The sequence below is a fragment of the Heterodontus francisci genome, chromosome 4 (assembly GCF_036365525.1).
Source record: "Heterodontus francisci isolate sHetFra1 chromosome 4, sHetFra1.hap1, whole genome shotgun sequence".
In the NCBI taxonomy this organism is placed as follows: domain Eukaryota; kingdom Metazoa; phylum Chordata; class Chondrichthyes; order Heterodontiformes; family Heterodontidae; genus Heterodontus; species Heterodontus francisci.
Window position 1 is genome coordinate 13,741,317 of NC_090374.1, and position 20,684 is coordinate 13,762,000.

The following is a 20,684-nucleotide window of genomic DNA, read 5'->3' on the forward strand; positions in this document are numbered from 1 at the left end:
GCTATTGGTGCTGTTCTAAGTGAGTTGGGTATTGCTGAATTTTAGGCAGACTCAAATTGAAATTTGGTTCTTTTAACCAACTCTCTGGATCCAACTATTAAATTAGCTTCAACCGTAGTTTTGGACGTAGGGAGTACGTTAGCGATGGGAGCGCACATTGTAAAATTTGATCAGGAAAATGACAGTAGATCTCCACAGGAATAATAATAGGACACAAGTCTACCTCCCTGCCACTACCCTTAACCACCACGAGTGTCCCTATGCCAACCGACTACTTACCTGGCACCAAAGCACCAAGGAGCCAGAACTTGGCTCCATTGGCAAGACAGCAGCCAATGTGCTCAGCTCTCACCAGATATTTCACACCTTAGACTCTCCCTTGCCAATTCACCCTGCACAGTTATTTGTTAACCATATGTGACAACAGCATGCAGAGTTTGACTGCAAGCAGAGCTTCGAAACCCACATCCTGTGCATCAACAAAGCTTCCCATTTCCGCTGGGAACCAAACATTGCTGACTCCTGTTTTTCCAATGCTCAGCTGCAGAAATCCAGACTAATTAGAACATTGATGCTGGACAAGCAGATGGTCAGCACAGGATTGGGGACAGGCAGCTTGAGGGTGTTGATGTACAAGATGCTCTCAGGCCTTCGACACTGTTGCCCTAAAAATGGTGGCTGGAAGTTGCACGGAGAGCAACTTCACCCCTGAAGAAGCTCTCATCCAAGCTGCCACCATCTCCAGGCTCAGCTTCTCAATCACTCCCTTCCACCTGCATCCCAGACATTGCACTACACAAACCCCAACTCATGCCAAACAGCTCAACACCTCCCTCTTTAACCTTACTTTGGGTCACACTCCTAAATCTTTGCTGAGTGTATAATTCCCCCTCTCCCCCGGAGAAACACCCGTATGATGTTTGTTGTTAAAGCTCCACATATACAAGTGCATGTGTATTGCACAAAAACAGAATATTTAGTCCAATTGGTCCATGCAGGTGTTTTTATGCTCCAGACCTCCCACCCTACTTCATTTAACTTACCAGAAAAAACTTCTATTCGTTCCTCCCATGTGTACATCTAGCTTCCCCTTGAATGCATCTGTACTATTCATCTCAACTACTCCTTGTCGTAGTGAGTTCCACGTTCTAACCACTCTCTGAGTAAAAAAAGTTATCCTGAATTTCTTGTTGAATTTATTGGTAACTCTCTCATATTTATGAATCCTCGTTTTGGATTCTCCCACAAGTGGAAACGTTTTCTCTACGTCTACCCTATCAAACCCAAAGGGGTAAATAGCAAATTTCGGACTAATGTCAGGAAGCCCATCAACACACAAAGAGAGTGACCAATACCTGGAATTGGTTCCAGGATGGCGGGATGCAAAAGCTCTGAAGTAATTCAAGCGGATGCTGAACTAGGAGGGGATGGGGTGGGATCATGGATATCCAAGGAACCATAAGGATCAAACAGCCTTCCTCAACTTATCTCTGTGAAGTAGTTGCAGTCCTTGGGAAAACTCACCTTCGATCTCAACCAAGGGCTCTTCCTTGAAATCCTGGAAAAAGCGGCAGAAAAACTGGCTGCAGGCTGCAAGGACAGCTTTGTGGGCTTTGAAATGGTGACCTGCAGAACAAAAGGGGCAGAGATAAATCCTTTCATTTTATGAAAAAAAAATTGCTCTCTGGACATGGGTGTTCTGGAAAGGCCAGTATACATCACACATCCTTAACAACCATGTGGCTTACTAGACAGTATTGGTGGGAGTAGTAGGACAGCGCTGCACATGGTACTCATACAGTGTTAGCCGTGGCTCAGTTGGTAGCACTCGCACCTCAGTCAGAAGGTTGTGGGTTCAAGTCTCACTCCAGACACTTCAGTGTGAACTCCAGGCTGACACTCCAGTGATGAGACAGTGCTGAACTGTTGCAGGTGCTGCCTTTCAGATGAGACATTAAAGCAAGGTCCTGTCTGCTCTTTCAAATGGATGTAAAATATCCCTCGGTACCATTTTTGAAGAAGAACTGGGGAGTTCTCCCTGGTGTCCTGGTCAATATTTATCCCTCAGTCAACTTCATTAAAACAGATCACAATGTTGTTTGTGGAAGTTTGCTATGCACATATTGGCTGTCGTGTTTCCTACATTACAACAGTGACTACACTTCAAAAGTACTTAAGTACTTTTGAAGAACTCTGGGATGCCTTGTGGTTGTGAACAGCACTGTATAAATGTAAGCCACTCTTATTAATACATTAAATTAGCACCTTGCATGTGATTTTGTCCTATAGGACAGGGATACCAGTACGATAAATACATTTATAGTACTAGCTGGTGCCAGCTCTCTGTAAATATAATGAAGACTTTAAAAAGTAAATTCATTGACCGAAATTAAAAGAAATACATTTATTTTGCACCTCATTGATTCACCAAATGCACTACTCAACTTAGGTAGGTAAACATAGACATCATTCGGCAGCAGCAAAGTCCCACATACACCTAATAAGCATCAGCTTGGCCTAGTTGGCAGAGCAGTCTCCACAGACCTGAGCATGTAATCTATGCTGGCTTCCCAGAGCAGTACTGAAGGAGCAAGCGCTACACTGTCCAACCTGCTGTGATAAATTACACTGGGTCCTATCTGCCTTTTCTGCTCAGTATTAAAAGCTGCAATGGGGAAATGGTTGGGAAAGTTTTCTGGAAGAATGGGATCAAATCAGTTGAGCTTAGTTGATGAATTTTTTTTATTCATCTTTTTTGGTGGGATGTTGGCGTCACTGGATAGCCAGCATTTATTTCCCATCCCGAATTGCCCTTGAGGGCATTTTAAGAGTCAACCACATTTGCTGAGATATTTGGTCAGGTTCTGGTGTACTGGTTGTTATGATCGTCCATTTTCATGGTTTATATTAATATTTTTAGAGGTCATTTTTAGTGTTGAGGAAATTAAATTTGCAAATGTAAGGCAATTGAAACTCTGGAATTCAGAAATTGCCAGACCACCCCAAGGTACTTCAAAGATCTTTCCATGTTTATTTACAGAGGTCAGAGTTAGAACTGTGGCAACACAAAATAATGGATAGCCCTTCTCATAGTTTCTTAATGGAGCCAGAAAGTCACCATCAGAGGCATAAGTTATTCATGTGGGTATCCAGAATCAAAGGGATATTTTGGAGTTGGAGTTAATTAGCTTAAATTTCTATCTAAGACATCCCAGAAGTACCACATTGCTGTGGAGATAGATTATGCAGGGAGATGCCTTTAGGTCTGGTATTTTATCTCTATGATTGCTCACAAAAAGTTCAGTTGGTGTCTTGGAAGCAGCTGGACCCAGTAGCAAAGGGCTATCAGAAGCCAAGGGTACTTTCTGATTCAATCTCATTACGCAAGAGTGCTAGTGAGGTCCATGCTTGATCTGGGAAGTCCACAATCAGGAGGTGTTGAAGGACAATTCAGGGGATCACCTTGCCAGATGCTAGCGGAGGAACCCCAAGAGGCCTCATACGTCGGAGGATAGCTGTAACACTAAGAAGAGTCAAAGTGAATTCCTGAGAGCTGTAGCATACCTTGGATTGGTCCCAGGAGAAGTGAATGAATCCTCAAGATCCTGTAAAGTATAGGGGAACCCTAGGGTGAACGTAAAAGTCAAACGGGGAGTGTTCTGTTGAGATTTTCGGGTTTAAAGTATAAATGATTACAAACTATAGTGTTGAGTTAGTCGTGTTTGCTTTGCTTAACTCTAGCACAGTAAAGGTTTTTGTTGAAAATGTGAAATCTTGTGGCATAATTCTTTCATTTAGTAACTGGGAGTTATATTTTCCTTTTAGAAAGTTACCAGTCTCTAACAAGATCGTAACATTGCGTGTAGATTTTCAGTCAGGGCCAATGTTCCCGCTAGTGTACAGCCTTGCAGCAGTCTGAAAGTTACTGCGCAGGCCTCGTTCTGTGATAAGTAATATATGCGCTTGGCTACACAAAAAATTTAAAGGGATCCTGCACGACAGCTAAATTTTAAAGGGACTATTGGTCAGGACCTTGTCCTTTTCCAAATCTTCTTGGCATAGTACCAGAAGCAAAGTAAGGTAGCCACTCTTTAACATTACCCTGGACAACAGAACTTCAATTTTAAGGGATGGCACCTCCCATGTAGCACTCAGTGAGCGCTGCACTGAGGATTAGATGCTTGGATTCATGACCTCTGACCTTGGGGCCAGAGTGCCACCAACTGAGTCAAGCTGATTGGTAGGAATGTATACAAGTTAGTGCTAATGCAGTTTTCATAGAATCATAGAAATATATGGAGATAGAAATTTTTTAAATTATGGAACACTTGAGTTCATTTTTTTTTGCGCTGTAAATAACAAAACACTACTTCCTTCCCCCACCCAAAGAACATGGTCCACCAACGGGCCTTAACCGTGCATGGAAAGCAAGTATGAGATACTGACCGTCCACAATGAGGGTGATGTCAGTAAATTGCTCCTGCTGCCGCTGTTCATTCAGTCTGTCCAGTACCACCTTGTAGTGGCTCTGCACCTCATGAACATGGTCCACTAACACCTCCTCCTCCGCCATGTCAGGTAACTGGGAAACAAAGCACAAAACCAAGCCTATGTTTAAAACCCTGTTCCGTGCCTCCTTCCATTACGTTATTTTCATTCCAATTTATATTCCTTCCTGACCAGGAGAGCAGACCAAATGCCACCAATGGCTGAGAAGTTTAACGCACTGGTTGTGGCATTGAGTCAAAGGCCATCTTGATCTTGCAAACAAGTTAGAGAGAGATGATATGTGAGCCATAGGCTTTTGAGAGCTCTGCATTCATGATAGGGATACAACTTTAAAAGTTTTAGAAAATGTCAGAATGATAAAGGCAAGGCAGTATAACTTTAAGAAATCATTGACCTTACTTGCCCTTCATCAGGAGCAATTCCCAGCTTTTAAGCATAAAAGTCAAGGGACTAGTTCAGACAGGAAGGGGAGTTTAGAGGAAGGAACTGAGAGTAAGAAGGTGTGGGCTAGAAAGTAATCCCTGTTACTGCCTTGCTGATCGCTGTACTTAAAGACACACCTGCCATGGGTGACTAAATCTCACTTGTTTTGTGCGCTAGTTTGAGTGCCTACTTAACCACCGGGTCCGGGGCCTGCTTCAGCTAGTTACAATCTATGCTGAGTGAACTGATCCCAAGTGACCATTAGCAGCTGCATCCCTGGACCGGGCAAGCAGGTTGCTGCTCCTAATTGTAATCTATTAACTTCAGTTGTACAGAGCCTTGGTCAGACCACCTCCGGAGTACTGCGTTCAGTTTTCGGTACCGTACCTGAGGGGTGTGGATTCACGAGAATGATACCGGGGCTTAAAGAGTTAAATTATGCGGACAGGTTGCATAAGTTTGGCTTGTATTCCTTGAGTTTAGAAGATTGAGGGGTGATCTGCCTGAGGTACACAGGGCCCTGCTAAAACGGAGTCCACAGGGATTGTATCTCGAGACCGCGTTACAGCATTATATAGTTGTATTTATCCTATGGAGGTAGTCACCCCGGAGCTTAAGAGAGCGCAGGCAGAGAGGGACTGTGGCTGCCAGACTGACATGAAGGTCAAGACAGGTAGTGCAGGAGACCCCAGAGAACATCCCACTTTCTAACCGGTATGCAGTTCTGAGTACCGATGGGAGAGGGGGTTCCTCTGGAGAGTGCAGGGAGAGTCATGACCAGAGCAACCTGGGTGGATCAACTGTGCAGGGAGGGAGGAGAAAAGACAAGAGAGCTGTTAGGGGATTCTGTAGTTAGGGAAACAGATAGGCATTTCTGTGGTCACAGACATGATTCCAGGATGGTATGTTGCCTCCCTGGTGCAAAGGCTATGGATATCACCGAGTGGCTACAGGGCATTCTGGAGGGTGAGGGTGCACAGCCAGAGATCGTGGTCCACATTGGTACCAACGATAAAGGAAGAAAGAGGGATGAGGACCTGCAGACTGAGTTTAGGGAGTTAGGAAAGAGATTAGCAAGCAGGACCTCAAGGGTAGTAATCTCTGGATTACTCCCAAGGCCACGTGCTAGTGAGTATAGAAGTAGGAGACTACACCAGATGAATGCGTGGCTGGAGAGATGGTGCAGGAGTGAGGGCTTCAGATTTCTGGGGCATTGGAACTGGTTCTGGGGTAGGTGGGACCTGTACAAACCGGATGCTCTGCACCTGAACAGGACTGGGACAAATATGCTTGCAGGAAGGTTTGCTAGTGCTGTTGGGGATGGTTTAAACTAGTTTGGCAGGGGGATGGGAACATGAGCACTGTTTCAGATAGGACAATTTCAGGCCAGGGAATGGACGGCAGAAAATTAGCAAGTGAGAAAGACAGAAGAAGCAAAGGTTAAAAAGTGTGCAGCACAGGAATTTGGCAGCATTAAAAGGTATTTATTTAAATGCAAGAAATGTAGTAAATAAAACCAATGAGCTGAGGGCACAGATGGACACATGGCAACACAATATCATTGTTATAACGGAAACTTGGCCTAAAGTGGGGCACGAATGGCGGCTCAACATCCCTGGAAATAGAGTTTTCAGGCGGGATAGAGAGGGGGATAAAAAAGGAGGCGATGTAGCATTATTGGTTAAGGAATCAATAAGAGCTGTGAGGAGGGATGATATGTTAAATGAATCATCAAATGAGGCCACATGGGTGGAGATTAGAAATAGAAAAGGGGAAGCCACACCACGAGGAGTGTACTATAGACTCCCAAATAGTGGGAGGGAGGTAGAAGAACAAATATGTAGGCAAATTTCTGAGTGCAAAAACTATAGGGCAATAATAGTTGGGGATTTCAACTGCCCCAATATCAACTGGGATACAAACAGTGTGAAGGGCACAGAGGGCAGAAAATTCTTGAACTGCATTCAAGAGAACTTTTTAGCCAGCACGTAACAAGCCCAATGAGAGGGGGCGCAATTCTAGATTTAATCTTCGGCAATGAAGATGAGCAAGTAGATGGAGTAGCAGTGGGTGACCACTTTGGAGATAGCAATCATAATACAGTTAGTTTTAGCATAATCATGGAAAAGGACAAAGATAAGACAGGAGTTAAATTTCTAAATTGGGCGGGGGAAGGCAAATTTTACAAAACTGAGGGGTGGCCTGGCGAAAGTGGACTGGACACAGCTACTGGAAGGAAAATCAGTGGCAAACCAGCAGGAGGCATTCAAAAGCGAGATACTACAGGCACAGTGTAGGCATGTCCCCACAAAGATAAAGGGTGATACAGCCAAATCTAGAATCCCCTGGTTTATTTATTTATTTAGAGATACAGCACTGAAACAGGCCCTTCGGCCCACCGAATTTGTGCCGACCATCAACCACCCATTTATACTAATCCTACATTAATCCCATATTCCTACCACATCCCCACCTTCCCTATATTCCCCTACCACCTACCTATACTAGGGGCAATTTATAACGGCCAATTTACCTATCAACCTGCTTGCAGGCATACAGGTTATGTTGAAGCAGAAAAGAAAGCTTATGATGATCACAAAAAACGTAATACTTTAGAAAGCCTAGAGGAGTGTAGAAAATGCAGAGGTGAAGTAAAAAAGGAAATTAGAAAAGCAAAGCGAGGACATGAAAAAATAATGGCATGTAAAATCAAGGAAAACCCAAAGATGTTTTACCAGTACATTAAGAGCAAGAGGATAGCTAAGGAAAGGGTAGGGCCTATCAGGGATGTACAAAGGAACTTAAACGTGGATGCAGATGATGTGGGCAGGGTTCTTAATGAGTTTTTTTGCCTCTGTCTTCACAAAGGAGAGGGATGATGCAGACATTGTCGTAAAAGAGGAGGAGTGTGAAATATTAGATACGATAAGCATAATGAAAGTGAAAGTACTAGAGGGTCTGACATCCTTGAAAGTGGAAAAATCACCAGGACTGGATGGATTGCATCCCAGGTTGTTAAAAGAAGCCAGTGAGGAAATAGCGGATGCTCTGAGGATCATCTTTAAATCCTCACTGGATACGGGCGAGGTGCCAGAGGATTGGAGGTCTGCAAACGTTGTACCATTGTTTAAAAAGTGTGCGAGGGATAGGCCAAATAATTATAGGCTGGTCCGTCTGACCTCAGTGGTGGGTAAATTATTAGAATCAATTCAGAGGGACAGGATAAACTGCTACTTAGAAAGGCACGGATTAATCAGGGATAGTCAGCATAGATTTGTTAAGGGAAGGTCATGTCTTACTAACTTAAATTGAATTTTTTGAGGAAGTAACAAGGAGGATTGATGAGGGTAATGCAGTGGATGTGGTCTATATGGAGTTAGTAAGGCATGTGACAAGGTCCAGCATGGCAGACTGGTCAGTAAAATGAAAGCCCATGGGATACAGGGGAATGTGGCAGGTTGGATCCAAAATTGGCTCAGTGACAGGAAGCAAAGGGTAGTAGTTGACGGATGTTTTTGTGAATGCAAAGTTGTTTCCAGTGGCGTTCCACAGGAGTCAGTGTTGGGTCCCTTGCTGTTTGTGGTATATATTAATGATTTGGACTTAAATGTGGGAGGCATGATTGGGAAATTTGCTGATGACACAAAAAATTTGTTGTGTCGTTGAAAGTGAAGAGAATAGCTGTAGACTCTAGAATGATATCAATGGTTTGGTTGAGTGGGCGGAAAAGTGGCAAATGGAATTCAATCCGGAGAAGTGTGAGGTAATGCACTTGGGGAGGGCGAACAAAGTAAGGGAATACACAATAAACAGGAGGATATTGAGAGGGGCAGAAGAGGTGAGAGACCTTGAAGTGCATGTCCACAGGTCCCTAAAGGTGGCAGGACAAGTCGATAGAGTGGTGAAGAAGGCATATGGAATGCTTTCCTTTATTGGCCAAGGTATAGGATACAAAAGCAGGGATGTAATGCTGGAACTGTATAAAACTGGCTAGGCCACAGTTGGAGTATTGCGTACAGTTCTGCTCACCACATTACAGGAAGGACATAATTGCTCTGGAGAGAGTACAGAGGAGAATTACAAGAATGTTGCCAGGGCTCGAAAGTTGCAGCTATGAGGAAAGATTGGATTATCTGGGATTGTTTTCTTTAGAACAGAGGAGGCTGAGGGATGACTTAATTTTTTTTTTTAGAATATTACAGCGCAGTACAGGCCCTTCAGCCCTCGATGTTGCGCCGATCATCTGACCTACACTATTCCATTTACATCCATATGTCTATCCAATGACCACTTAAATGCCCTTAAAGTTGGCGAGTCTACTACTGTTGCAGGCAGGGCGTTCCACGCCCCTACTACTCTCTGCGTAAAGAAACTACCTCTGACATCTGTCCTATATCTTTCACCCCTCAACTTAAAGCTATGTCCCCTCGTGTTTGCCATCCTCATCCGAGGAAAAAGACTCTCACTATCCACCCTATCTAACCCTCTGATTATCTTGTATGTCTCTATTAAGTCACCTCTCCTCCTCCTTCTCTCTAACGAAAACAACCCCAAGTCCCTCAGCCTTTCCTCGTAAGACCTTCCTTCCATACCAGGCAACATCCTAGTAAATCTCCTCTGCACCCTTTCCAAAGCTTCCACATCCTTCCTATAATGCGGTGACCAGAACTGCACGCAATACTCAAGGTGCGGCCTCACCAGAGTTTTGTACAGCTGCATCATGACCTCGTGGCTCCGAAACTCGAACCCCCTACTAATAAAAGCTAACACACCATATGCCTTCTTAACAGCCCTATTAACCTGGGTAGCAACTTTCAGGGATTTATGCACCTGGACACCAAGATCTCTCTGCTCATCTACACTACCAAGAATCTTCCCATTAGCCCAGTACTCTGCATTGCTGTTACTCCTTCCAAAGTGAATCACCTCACACTTCTCCGCATTAAACTCCATTTGCCATCTCTCAGCCCAGCTCTGCAGCCTATCTATGTCCCTCTGTACCCTACAACACCCTTCGACACTATCCACAACTCCACCGACCTTCGTGTCATCCGCAAATTTACTAACCCACCCTTCTACACCCTCTTCCAGGTCATTTATAAAAATGACAAACAGCAGTGGCCCCAAAACAGATCCTTGCGGTACACCACTAGTAACTAAACTCCAGGATGAACATTTGCCATCAATCACCACCCTCTGTCTTCTTTCAGCTAGCCAATTTCTGATCCAAAGCTCTAAATCACCTTCAACCCCATACTTCCGTATTTTCTGCAATAGCCTACCGTGGGGAACCTTATCAAACGCCTTACTGAAATCCATATACACCACATCCACGGCTTTACCCTCATCCACCTGTTTGGTCACCTTCTCGAAAAACTCAATAAGGTTTGTGAGGCACGACCTCCCTTTCACAAAACCGTGCTGACTATCGCAAATGAACTTATTCTTTTCAAGATGATTATAAATCCTGTCTCTTATAACCTTTTCCAACATTTTACCCACAACCGAAGTAAGGCTCACAGGTCTATAATTACCAGGGCTGTCTCTACTCCCCTTCTTGAACAAGGGGACAACATTTGCTGTCCTCCAGTCCTCCGGCACTACTCCTGTCGACAATGACGACATAAAGATCAACAACAACGGCTCTGCAATCTCCTCCCTGGCTTCCCAGAGAATCCTAGGATAAATCCCATCTGGCCCAGGGGACTTATCTATTTTCACTCTTTCCAAAATTGCTAACACCTCCTCCTTGTGAATCTCAATCCCATCTAGCCTAGTAGGCTGTATCTCAGTAATCTCCTCGGCAACATTTTCTTTTTCTACTGTAAATACTGACGAAAAATATTCATTTAACGCTTCCCCTATCTCCTCTGATTCCGCACACAACTTCCCACTACTATCCTTGATTGGCCCTGTTCTAACTCTTATCATTCGTTTATTCCTGATATACCTATAGAAAGCCTTAGGGTTTTCTTTGATCCTATCCGCCAATGACTTCTCGTGTCCTCTCCCTGCTCTTCTTAGCCCTCCCTTTAGATCCTTCCTGGCTAGCTTGTAACTCTCAAGCGCCCTAACTGAGCCTTCACGTCTCATCCTAACATAAGCCGCCCTCTTCCTCTTGACAAGCGCTTCAACTTCTTGAGTAAACCACGGCTCCCTCGCTCGACAACTTCCTCCCTGCCTGACAGGTACATACTTATCAAGGACACGCATTAGCTGCTCCTTGAATAAGCTTCACATTTCGTTTGTGCCCATCCCCTGCAGTTTCCTTCCCCATCCTACACATCCTAAATCTTGCCTAATCGCGTCATAATTTCCTTTCCCCCAGCTATAATTCTTGCCCTGCGGTATATACCTGTCCCTGCCCATCGCTAAGGTAAACCTAACCGAATTGTGATCACTATCGCCAAAGTGCTCACCTACATCTAAATCGAACACCTGGCCCGGTTCATTACCCAGTACCAAATCCAATGTGGCATCGCCCCTGGTTGGCCTGTCCACATACTGTGTCATGAAACCCTCCTGCACACACTGGACAAAAACAGACCCATCTAAAGTACTCGAACTATAGTATTTCCAGTCAATATTTGGAAAGTTAAAGTCCCCCATAACCACTACCCTGTTACTCTCGCTCCTGTCGAGAATCATCTTCGCTATCCTTTCCTCTACATCTCTGGAACTATTCGGAGGTCTATAGAAAACTCCCAACAGGTGTGTTGAAAGACAAAGCATTAGTACAGATTAGGTGTGAATACACTGAATAGTTTGCTTACCCACTGTTTTTTTCAGGTTGTTTTTCTTCAGGTTTGCACTTGCTGCTGTTCAATAATCAGTGTATTCACACCTAATCTGTACTAATGCTTTGTCTTTCAACACACCATTAAGATATTGTTTGCCTTTGCTCCGTGACCTTTTGGTCAGCTATGTGGCCTGGTCCAATCTGCACCTTCTCCTTTGTTATCTCTTGCCCCACCCCCACCTCACTTGTTTATAATCTTTTAGTGTTTAATTCACTGCCACTTCTCTTCCAGGAATGCCTACCTTGAAGAAGTTCTGCTCTTTTCTCCGACGGGATTTTCGTTTGTCTCTTTTACCTTGTTCACCTTCATTGCTTTCTATTTCCCTCCTGGTGTTCGATAAGGTATCTACCAAAACTCGTTTTCACAGCCACATCTCCTTCCTCAGTGACTGTCTCCGGCTCCGACTTATTCCACGTGGATTCCAACTGCAGTTTCACCCATCATGCTTTGAAACCACCCAGGATCACAGGTATCTCCGAGAAATACAACGTTCCTCGGACTGCTACTCTCGCCTTATCCTGAGATCCACACTCAGTGCTATGCGCCGCCACATGCACACACTGGACCTCTCTCTCCAGCAGCACCGTCTCACCTTATCTCAAATCTGTTCTACTCCGCAGTTTCATCTCATCTTACGTCTCATCAGATGCATTAACAAAAAACTTTTTTTCTTCCTTTCAGGTGTTAAGGAACGCAAGCTCCAGCAGCTGATGGGGACTAATGCCCCTCCAGATCCTCCTTCCGCTTCACTTCCCTCTGACCCCACCCCTTCTGATCTGACCCCTTGCCGTGTATTCACTATAGCCTCTGACCTCCCCCTCTCTGATGCTGAGCGTTCTGTACTCAGCAAAGGTCTCAGTTTTATCCCCTTACGCCCCCACCTCAACGAATTTCGCGCTCGGCATGACGTTGAGCTCTTCTTCCGTCGCCTCCGGGCTCACTTCTTCGACCAGGAGTCCTCCCCCCGACCAGCAGACCCATTCACCCGCATCCAGCATTCTCCCTCTACCTGGACCCCTCCCCCTGGCCTCTTACCCGCTCTTGATCTCTTCATTGAAAACTGTCGGCGAGACATTGGTCGTCTCAATTTCTCTGCCCCCCTCACTCACTCTAACCTGTCCCCCTCTGAACTTGAGGCACTCCGTTCTCTCAGGTCTAACCCCGACATGGTCATCAAACCTGCAGACAAGGGTGGTGCTGTTGTTGTATGGCATACCGACATCTACCTTGCAGAAGCTCAACGCCAACTCACAGACACCTCTTCCTACCTCCCTCTGGACCATGACCCCACCACCGAACGTCAAGCCACCGTCCAAAGGACTGTCACTGACCTCATCTCCTCTGGAGATCTTCCCTCTACGGCTTCCAACCTCATAGTCCCACAACCCCGGACAGCCCGCTTCTACCTCCTTCCCAAAATCCACAAACGGGACTGTCCCGGCAGACCCATTGTGTCAGCCTGCTCCTGCCCCACTGAACTTATTTCTTCCTATCTAGACTCTATCTTTTCTCCGCTGGTCCAGTCTCTTCCCACCTACATCCGTGACTCTTCTGACGCCCTACATCATTTTGACAATTTCCAGTTTCCTGGTCCCAACCGCCTCCTCTTCACTATGGACGTCCAATCTCTCTACACCTCCATCCCCCACCAGGATGGTTTGAGGGCTCTCCGCTTCTTCCTGGAACAGAGGCCCAACCAGTCCCCATCCACCAACACCCTCCTCCGCCTGGCTGAAATTGTTCTCACATTGAACAACTTCTCCTTCAACTCCATGCACTTCCTTCAAGTAAAAGGTGTCGCTATGGGTACCCGCATGGGTCCTAGTTATGCCTGTCTTTTTGTGGGATATGTCGAGCATTCTTTGTTCCAGTCCTACTCAGGCCCCCTCCCCCAACTCTTTTTCCGGTACATTGATGACTGTATCGGTGCCGTTTCCTGCTCCTGCCCCGAACTAGAAAACTTTATCAACTTTGCTTCCAATTTCCACCCTTCTCTCACCTTTACATGGTCCATCTCTGACACTTCCCTTCCCTTCCTCGACTTCTCTGTCTCCATCTCTGGGGATAGGTTGTCTACCAATATCCATTATAAGCCCACTGACTCCCACAGCTACCTCGACTACACTTCTTCACACCCTACCTCCTGTAAGGACTCCATTCCATTCTCCCAGTTTCTCCGTCTCCGACGCATCTGCTCTGATGATGCTACCTTCCATGATGGTGCTTCTGATATGACCTCCTTTTTCCTCAACCGAGGATTTCCCCCCACTGTGATTGACAGGGCCCTCAACTGTGTCCGACCCATTCCCCGCACCTCTACCCTCACCCCTTCCCCTCCCTCCCAGAACCGTGACAGGGTTCCCCTTGTCCTCACTTTTCATCCCACCAGCCTCCATATCCAAAGGATCATCCTCCGCCATTTTTGCCACCTCCAGCGTGATGCCACTACCAGTCACATCTTCCCCTCCCTTCCCCTGTCAGCATTCCGAAGGGATTGTTCCCTCCGCGACACCCTGGTCCACTCCTCCATTACACCCACCACCTCGTCCCCGTCCCAGGGCACCTTCCCCTGCAATCGCAGGAGGTGTAATACCTGCCCATTTACCTCCTCTCTCCTTACTATCCCAGGCCCCAAACACTCCTTTCAGGTGAAGCAGCGATTTACTTGTACTTCTTTCAATGTAGTATACTGTATTCGCTGCTCACAGTGTGGTCTCCTCTACATTGGGGAGACCAAGCACAGACTGGGTGACCGCTTTGCGGAACATCTCCGCTCAGTCCGCAAGCAGGACCCTGAGCTTCCGGTTGCTTGCCATTTCAACACTCCCCCCTGCTCTCATGCTCACATCTCTGTCCTGGGATTGCTGCAGTGTTCCAGTGAACATCAACGCAAGCTCGCGGAACAGCATCTCATCTACCGATTAGGCACACTGCAGCCTGCCGGACTGAACATTGAGTTCAATAATTTCAGAGCATGACAGCCCCCCCATTTTACTTTCATTTTTAGTTATTTTTTCTTCCTTTTTTTACATTCCTTTTTACATTTTTTACAATCTTTTTTTGCATTTATTTCATTTCATCTTAGTTTGCTCAGTTTGCTTACCCACTGTTTTTTTCAGGTTGTTTTTCTTCAGGTTTGCACTTGCTGCTGTTCAATATTCAGTGTATTAACACCTAATCTGTACTAATGCTTTGTCTTTCAACACACCATTAACATATTGTTTGCCTTTGCTCCGTGACCTTTTGGTCAGCTATGTGGCCTGGTCCAATCTGCACCTTCTCCTTTGTTATCTCTTGCCCCACCCCCACCTCACTTGTTTATAATCTGTGACTTTTCTAATATTTGTCTGTTCCGAAGAAGGGCCACTGACCCGAAACGTTAACTCTGCTTCTCTTTCCACAGATGCTGCCAGACCCGCTGAGTGATTCCAGCATTTCTTGTTTTTGTTTCAGATTTCCAGCATCCACAGTATTTTGCTTTTATTTAGGATTGACATATGTATCTCGAGCCAGAGACCCTTAAATGTATTTCAAAACATCTACCAAAATAAATAAAGTATATCAATAAATGATATGTGCTAATGACGAGTGCAAGGATAAATATAAATGAAAATTTTGGGGTCCAAGATGGACCTTTGTTATACTGAGTTTTAGCAGACTATAGCGGACTGCATTATAGCAGGATCCCAAGGTATTTAACATGATAAAGGGATTCAATGGGGTAATATAGAGATAGGCATCAAGAACAAGGGGGCATAGACCTTAAAATTAGAGCATTCTGTTCAAGGATGATGTTGTGAAGTGCTTTTTTTACACAAAGGGTAGTGGAAATTCAGAATTCTCCCACAAAAGGCTACAGATGCTGGGGGACAATTGGAACTTTTAAGACTGAAATTGATAGAATTTTGTTGGTAAGGGTATCAAAAGATATGGAACAAAAGCAGGTCAATACAATAGAGGTTCAGATCAGCCATTATCTCAGTGATGGCAGAAAGTCACAAAGGGCTGAATGGCCTAGTCGTGCTCCCATTACCCCAAGAACAACTTGCATTTATACGGCCTTTAACATAGTAAAATGTCCCAAGGTGCTTCACAGAAGTGTTATTAACGAAAATTTAACACTGAGTCAAATAAGGAGATATTAGGACAGTTGACTAGAAGCTTGGTCAAAGAGGCAAATTTTAAGGAATGCCTTAAGAAGGAAAGGAACGCTGAGACCTTTAAAGGAGGGAATTCCAGAGCTTGGGGCCTTGGCAGCCAAAGACACGGCCCCCAATGATGGAGCAATTAAAATCAGAGATGTGCAAGAGACCAAAATCGCCCTCTGTAGAGCATGGACATTGGTTGAGGCCTCGACTGTATGCTTTCCGCAGTTGAGTAACCTGCAGACATTTAAAGAGTACTTGGGTAAGATACCAGGGGGCTGCCCATGCCCTCAGTGCTCTCCACAGCAAGTGGAAGAGAAAAAAATTAAAGGGGTAAGAAAACTAAAAAGTAAGAAGGCCAGAAATGAGCCACGGCTGCTGCTCCCCGACTGGACATTGGCAGATTAATAGCAGTCAAAAGTGACTTGTGACTTCCAAAACAATGAGCCATAAATAGAAGATAGTCACTAGTAATTCCAATAGGCAATTCAGGAGAAACGTCTTTAGGAACATAGGAACAGGAGGAGGTTGATCTGTGATCTAACTCCATATACCCGCCTTTACCCATATTCCTTAATAACTTTGGTTAACAAAAATATATTAATCTCAGATTTCAAATTAGCAATTAATCTAAAACCAATTGCTGTTTGTGGAACAGAGTTCCAAACTTCTACCACCCTTTGTGTGGAGAAGTGTTTCCTAATTTCACTCCTGAAAGATCTGGCTCTAATTTTTAGACTGAGCCCCCAGTCCTAGATTCCCCAACTAGCGGAAATATTTTCTTTACCCAGAGAGTGGTTAGATTGTGGAACTCAATACCGCAGGAGTGATTGAGGAGAGTAGCATAGATGCATTTAAGGAGAAACTGGATAAACACATGAGGGAGAAAGGGATAGAAGGTGAGGTCAATGGGATTAGATGATGAGGGGTGGGAGGAGGAGGCTTGTGTGGAGCATAAACACTGGCTTGGATCTGTTGGGCCAGATCCTGTTTCTATGCTTCAATTCTATATAGTAGTTTTTGGTTTTGCTTCCCCTCACCACAGCTAGCTGGAGCCTGTATCTGTTCTATTTCTGCAGAGTGGATATTTCCAGTGAACAGACGTGTCAGCACATGAAGTGAGAACCAGACCTTCTGCTGAACTCAGCAGTGTCATCGATTATTCATTCATCTTCAGAGAGAGAACTGTAATGTAATGCAGATGAAAAGCCTACAATTGTTTCAGAAACAACCAGACACGATGATGGGGAACCACTGATTTGTTTTAAATTAACAGATGGGCAAGGCAAATAGCTTTCCCTCACCCAGGTCCACAGATATACAGGATGGGATGGAGGAGGGTTGGGGGATGTGGGGGTTGGCGGAGGGGGTGCGGGCAAAGAACCAGTGTGCAATATATGGGGCAGAGAACAGATGTAATGCACGGTGAGAGATAGAGGGAAAGGAAGTGAGGTTCATGGTGTTCTTCACAATAAAATGTAACCTCATGACTTCAGCCAGCCAGGAATAAATCAATGGTTTCACAGAACATTCTGGAGGTCTGCCAAAAGATAAATTACGAAAAAGTGCTGTAACTACTGCAATTACAGCATGGCAGCATCGGATCTATGGGGTGACAACACTGCACCTGAAACCTTAATTTAAAAGGGCAACACAGGGTTTCCAGCTGAATTTAACTCTGCTCCCTCCTCTACATGCTACCCCTGGGCGGCATCACTCCACATGGAACCAGCTTCATTTATGCAAACAGCACTCCGTTCTCACTGACCTACAGCAGTTCCCGGTCCTCCCAAGGCCTCAAGTTTAAAATTCTCATCTTTCGGTTTAAATCCCTTCAGCACCTCACACCCTCCTATCTCTGTAACTTCCTGTAGCCCTGCAAATCATCCCCACTCCACTCCACTCCCTCCCTCAACACCACCACGCTGTTCCTCAGACTCTAGCCTCTTGTGCATTCTCTGTGCCCCCACCCCATCATTGGCAGCCACGGCTTCAGCCACCTTGGCCCAATGACTTTGAATTCTGACCCCAAACCTCTATCATTCCTCCTTTAACACCCTCCACTTTGACCAAGCATTTGGTCACCCCTCCTAGCATCTCTTCGGATTGGCAACTCAGGATAAGGGGTCGGCCATTTAGAACTGAGATGAGGAGAATCTTCTTCATTGAGGGTTGTGAATCTTTGGAATTCCCTACCTCAGAGAGCTAAGGATGCTCAGTCATTGAGCATATTCAAGACTGAGACTGACAGATTTTTAGACACTAGGGTAATCAAGGGATATACCGACCAGCCTATTTCCTGGTCCTATTTCTTATGTTCTTTGCTCACCTCTGCAGAGTTTTTGGGAAGTTTTCTTATCTGAAAGTCGCTGTATAAACACAAAGTTGCTATTGTTGAATTAAAAGCTTTCCCAAATTAAAATGATGCAAGGGAAAAAGACACCACACAAAATCATGAAATGAAACAGCACAGAATCAGGCCATTCAGCCCACCATTCCTGTGCCAATTCATAAAGACAGCTATCCAATTAATGCCACCACCTGCCCCCGCTCTCCTTGTAAATATTTTCTCAAGTATTTATCTAATTCTCTTTTTAAAGTTCTTATTGAATCTGCTTGCACCATCCTTTCAGGCAGTGCATTCCAGATCACAACAACTCGCTGTGAAAAAGGAAAATATTTCAGAATACAGATACAGAATAATACAGTGCAGAAGAGGCCCTTCGGCCCATCGGGTCTGCACCGATACATTAAAGACACCTGACCTGTCTACCTAATCCCATTTGCGAGCGCTTGGCCCATAGCCTTGAATGTTATGACGTGCCAAGTGCCCAGAATTAGGTCCAGCAGTTTACCCTCCCTTGTTGGATATTTAGCTAAAAGGTTTTCCTGGAGACATTTTAAGAACTCCACTCCATCTAAGCCCTTAATACGTTGACTATCCCAATTAATGTTTGCACTGGAGTGCTGACTTGGGGCTGCATTAGAGTGCTAAAGTGGGAGTTTTGTGACTGAGGGAGTTCGATGAGGAGGGAGTGAGGAGCTCCTTTCATTTCCTACCTGTCCTCAAAGAGCGTGAGGGGAGCTGAGAGTTTCCAAAGAGCACAGCTGACTGGTGAGTAAGTCCCAGTGGGTATTTTTCAAACTGGATTGAATTGTAAGTCATTGTTTTAGCAAGACTTAGTTGATTTATTTTTTTTTCATTGTAACAGTCTTCTAAAGTTTTAACTTTAAAGGGTTTAGTCATGGTAGGAGAGCTTAAAGCCGTGGTTTGCTCCTCTTGCTGCATGTGGGAATCCGGGAACATCTCCAGTCCCCGGGACCAGCATGTGCGTAGGAAGTGTGTCCAGCTGCAGCTCCTGGAAGCTCGGGTTTCAGAGCTGGAACAGCGGCTGGAAACACTGTGGAGCATCCGTGAGTCTGAGAGCATCATGGATAGCACGTTTAGAGAGGTGGTCACACCGCAGCTGAAGGGACCTGAGGAAGGAAGGGAATGGGTGACCACCAGGCAGTCCAAGAGAAACAGGCAGGTAGTTCAGGAGTCCCCTGGGGTCCCGCTTGCAAATCGGTATTCCATTTTGGAGCCTGATGAGGCTGGTTCCTCCAGGGAGTGCGGACAGAGCTAAGCTTCTGGCACCACAAGCAGCCTGTCTGCGCAGGAGGGGGAAAGATAGGAAGAGCAATAGTAATAGGGGATTCGAAAGTCAGGGGAACAGATAGGCGCTACTGTGGCCATCAACGTGACTCCAGGATGGTGTGTTGCCTCCCTGGTGCCAGGGTCCGGGATGTCACTGAACGGCTGCAGGGCATCCTGAAGGGGGAGGGTGATAAGGCAGAGGTCATGGTACATGTTGGTACCGATGACATAGGTAGAAAGAGGGATGAGGTCTTTCACCAAGAATTCAGGGAGTTAGGCAGTAGACTAAAAAGCAGGACCTCTCAGGTTGTAATCTCTGGATTACTTCCAGTGCCACGTGCTAGCGAGTACAGAAATAGGAGAATAGCATAGATGAATGCGTGGCTTAAGAGTTGGTGCAGGAGGAAGGGTTTTAGATTCCTGGACCACTGGGACCGTTTCTGGGGAAGGTGGGACCTGTACAAGCGGGACGGTCTACATCTGAACCAGAGGGGACCAGAGAACCATCCTTGCTGGTGGGTTTGCTCGTGCTGTTGGAAGGAGTTTAAACTAATTTGGCAGGGGGAGGGGATGCAGACTCCTAGCAGAACAGGGACACAGCTAAACACAGGAAAGCAAACACGTCAGAGGGAATACAGTGGAAGTAAGTTTCAAGGGAGTAAGACCAGGATGGATGGCCTCTACTTTAATGCCAGGAGTATTACATGTAAAACTGATGAGTTAAGGGCAAGGATTGACACGTGGAATTGTGATATAGTAGCCATCAGGGAGACATGGTTGACGGAGGGGCAGGATTGGCAGCTCAATATCCCGGGATACAGAATCTTCAGGCGAGACAGAGGAGGGGGTAAAAGAGGGGGCATTGCAATATTAGTTAAGGAGTCAGTTACTGCAGTAAGGAGAGATGATATCTTGGAGGGGGCATCAAATGAAGCTTTATGGGTAGAGTTTAGGAATAAAAAAGGGACAGCCACATTGCTAGGTGTTTATTATAGATCTCCAGATAGTCAGCAGGAAATTGAGGAGCAAATATGTGCACAATTCGCAGAGGAGTGTAAAAATAATAATAGGGTAGTTATATTAGGTGATTTCCTCATGTCACCTTTGGTTACTGCCATCACAGATAAGGCCAACTCTGATCACTTCCTTGTATCACTTGCCACCCACATC

At 45.4% G+C, this 20,684-nt stretch overlaps 1 protein-coding gene across 8 annotated transcripts in view; it reads right to left on the reverse strand.

Annotated features, from left to right (window-relative positions):
* Positions 1-20,684, reverse strand: part of znf131 (zinc finger protein 131) — a 108,901-nt gene that overhangs the window by 27,599 nt on the left and 60,618 nt on the right. For 7 of the 8 annotated variants that reach the window (XR_010974834.1, XM_068029175.1, XM_068029172.1 and 4 more), the window contains 2 exons: positions 4,447-4,582; positions 1,525-1,626 (listed from right to left, as the gene is read on the reverse strand). Coding sequence is in view for 6 of the 8 variants with exons in the window: in XM_068029172.1 (XP_067885273.1) it covers positions 1,525-1,626; positions 4,447-4,582 (238 nt within the window). In the remaining 2 variants the exon portion in view is untranslated. Of the gene's footprint in view, positions 1-1,524; positions 1,627-3,564; positions 3,624-4,446; positions 4,583-20,684 lie in introns of those variants that run through there. The other variant, XM_068029177.1, reaches the window with a different exon arrangement.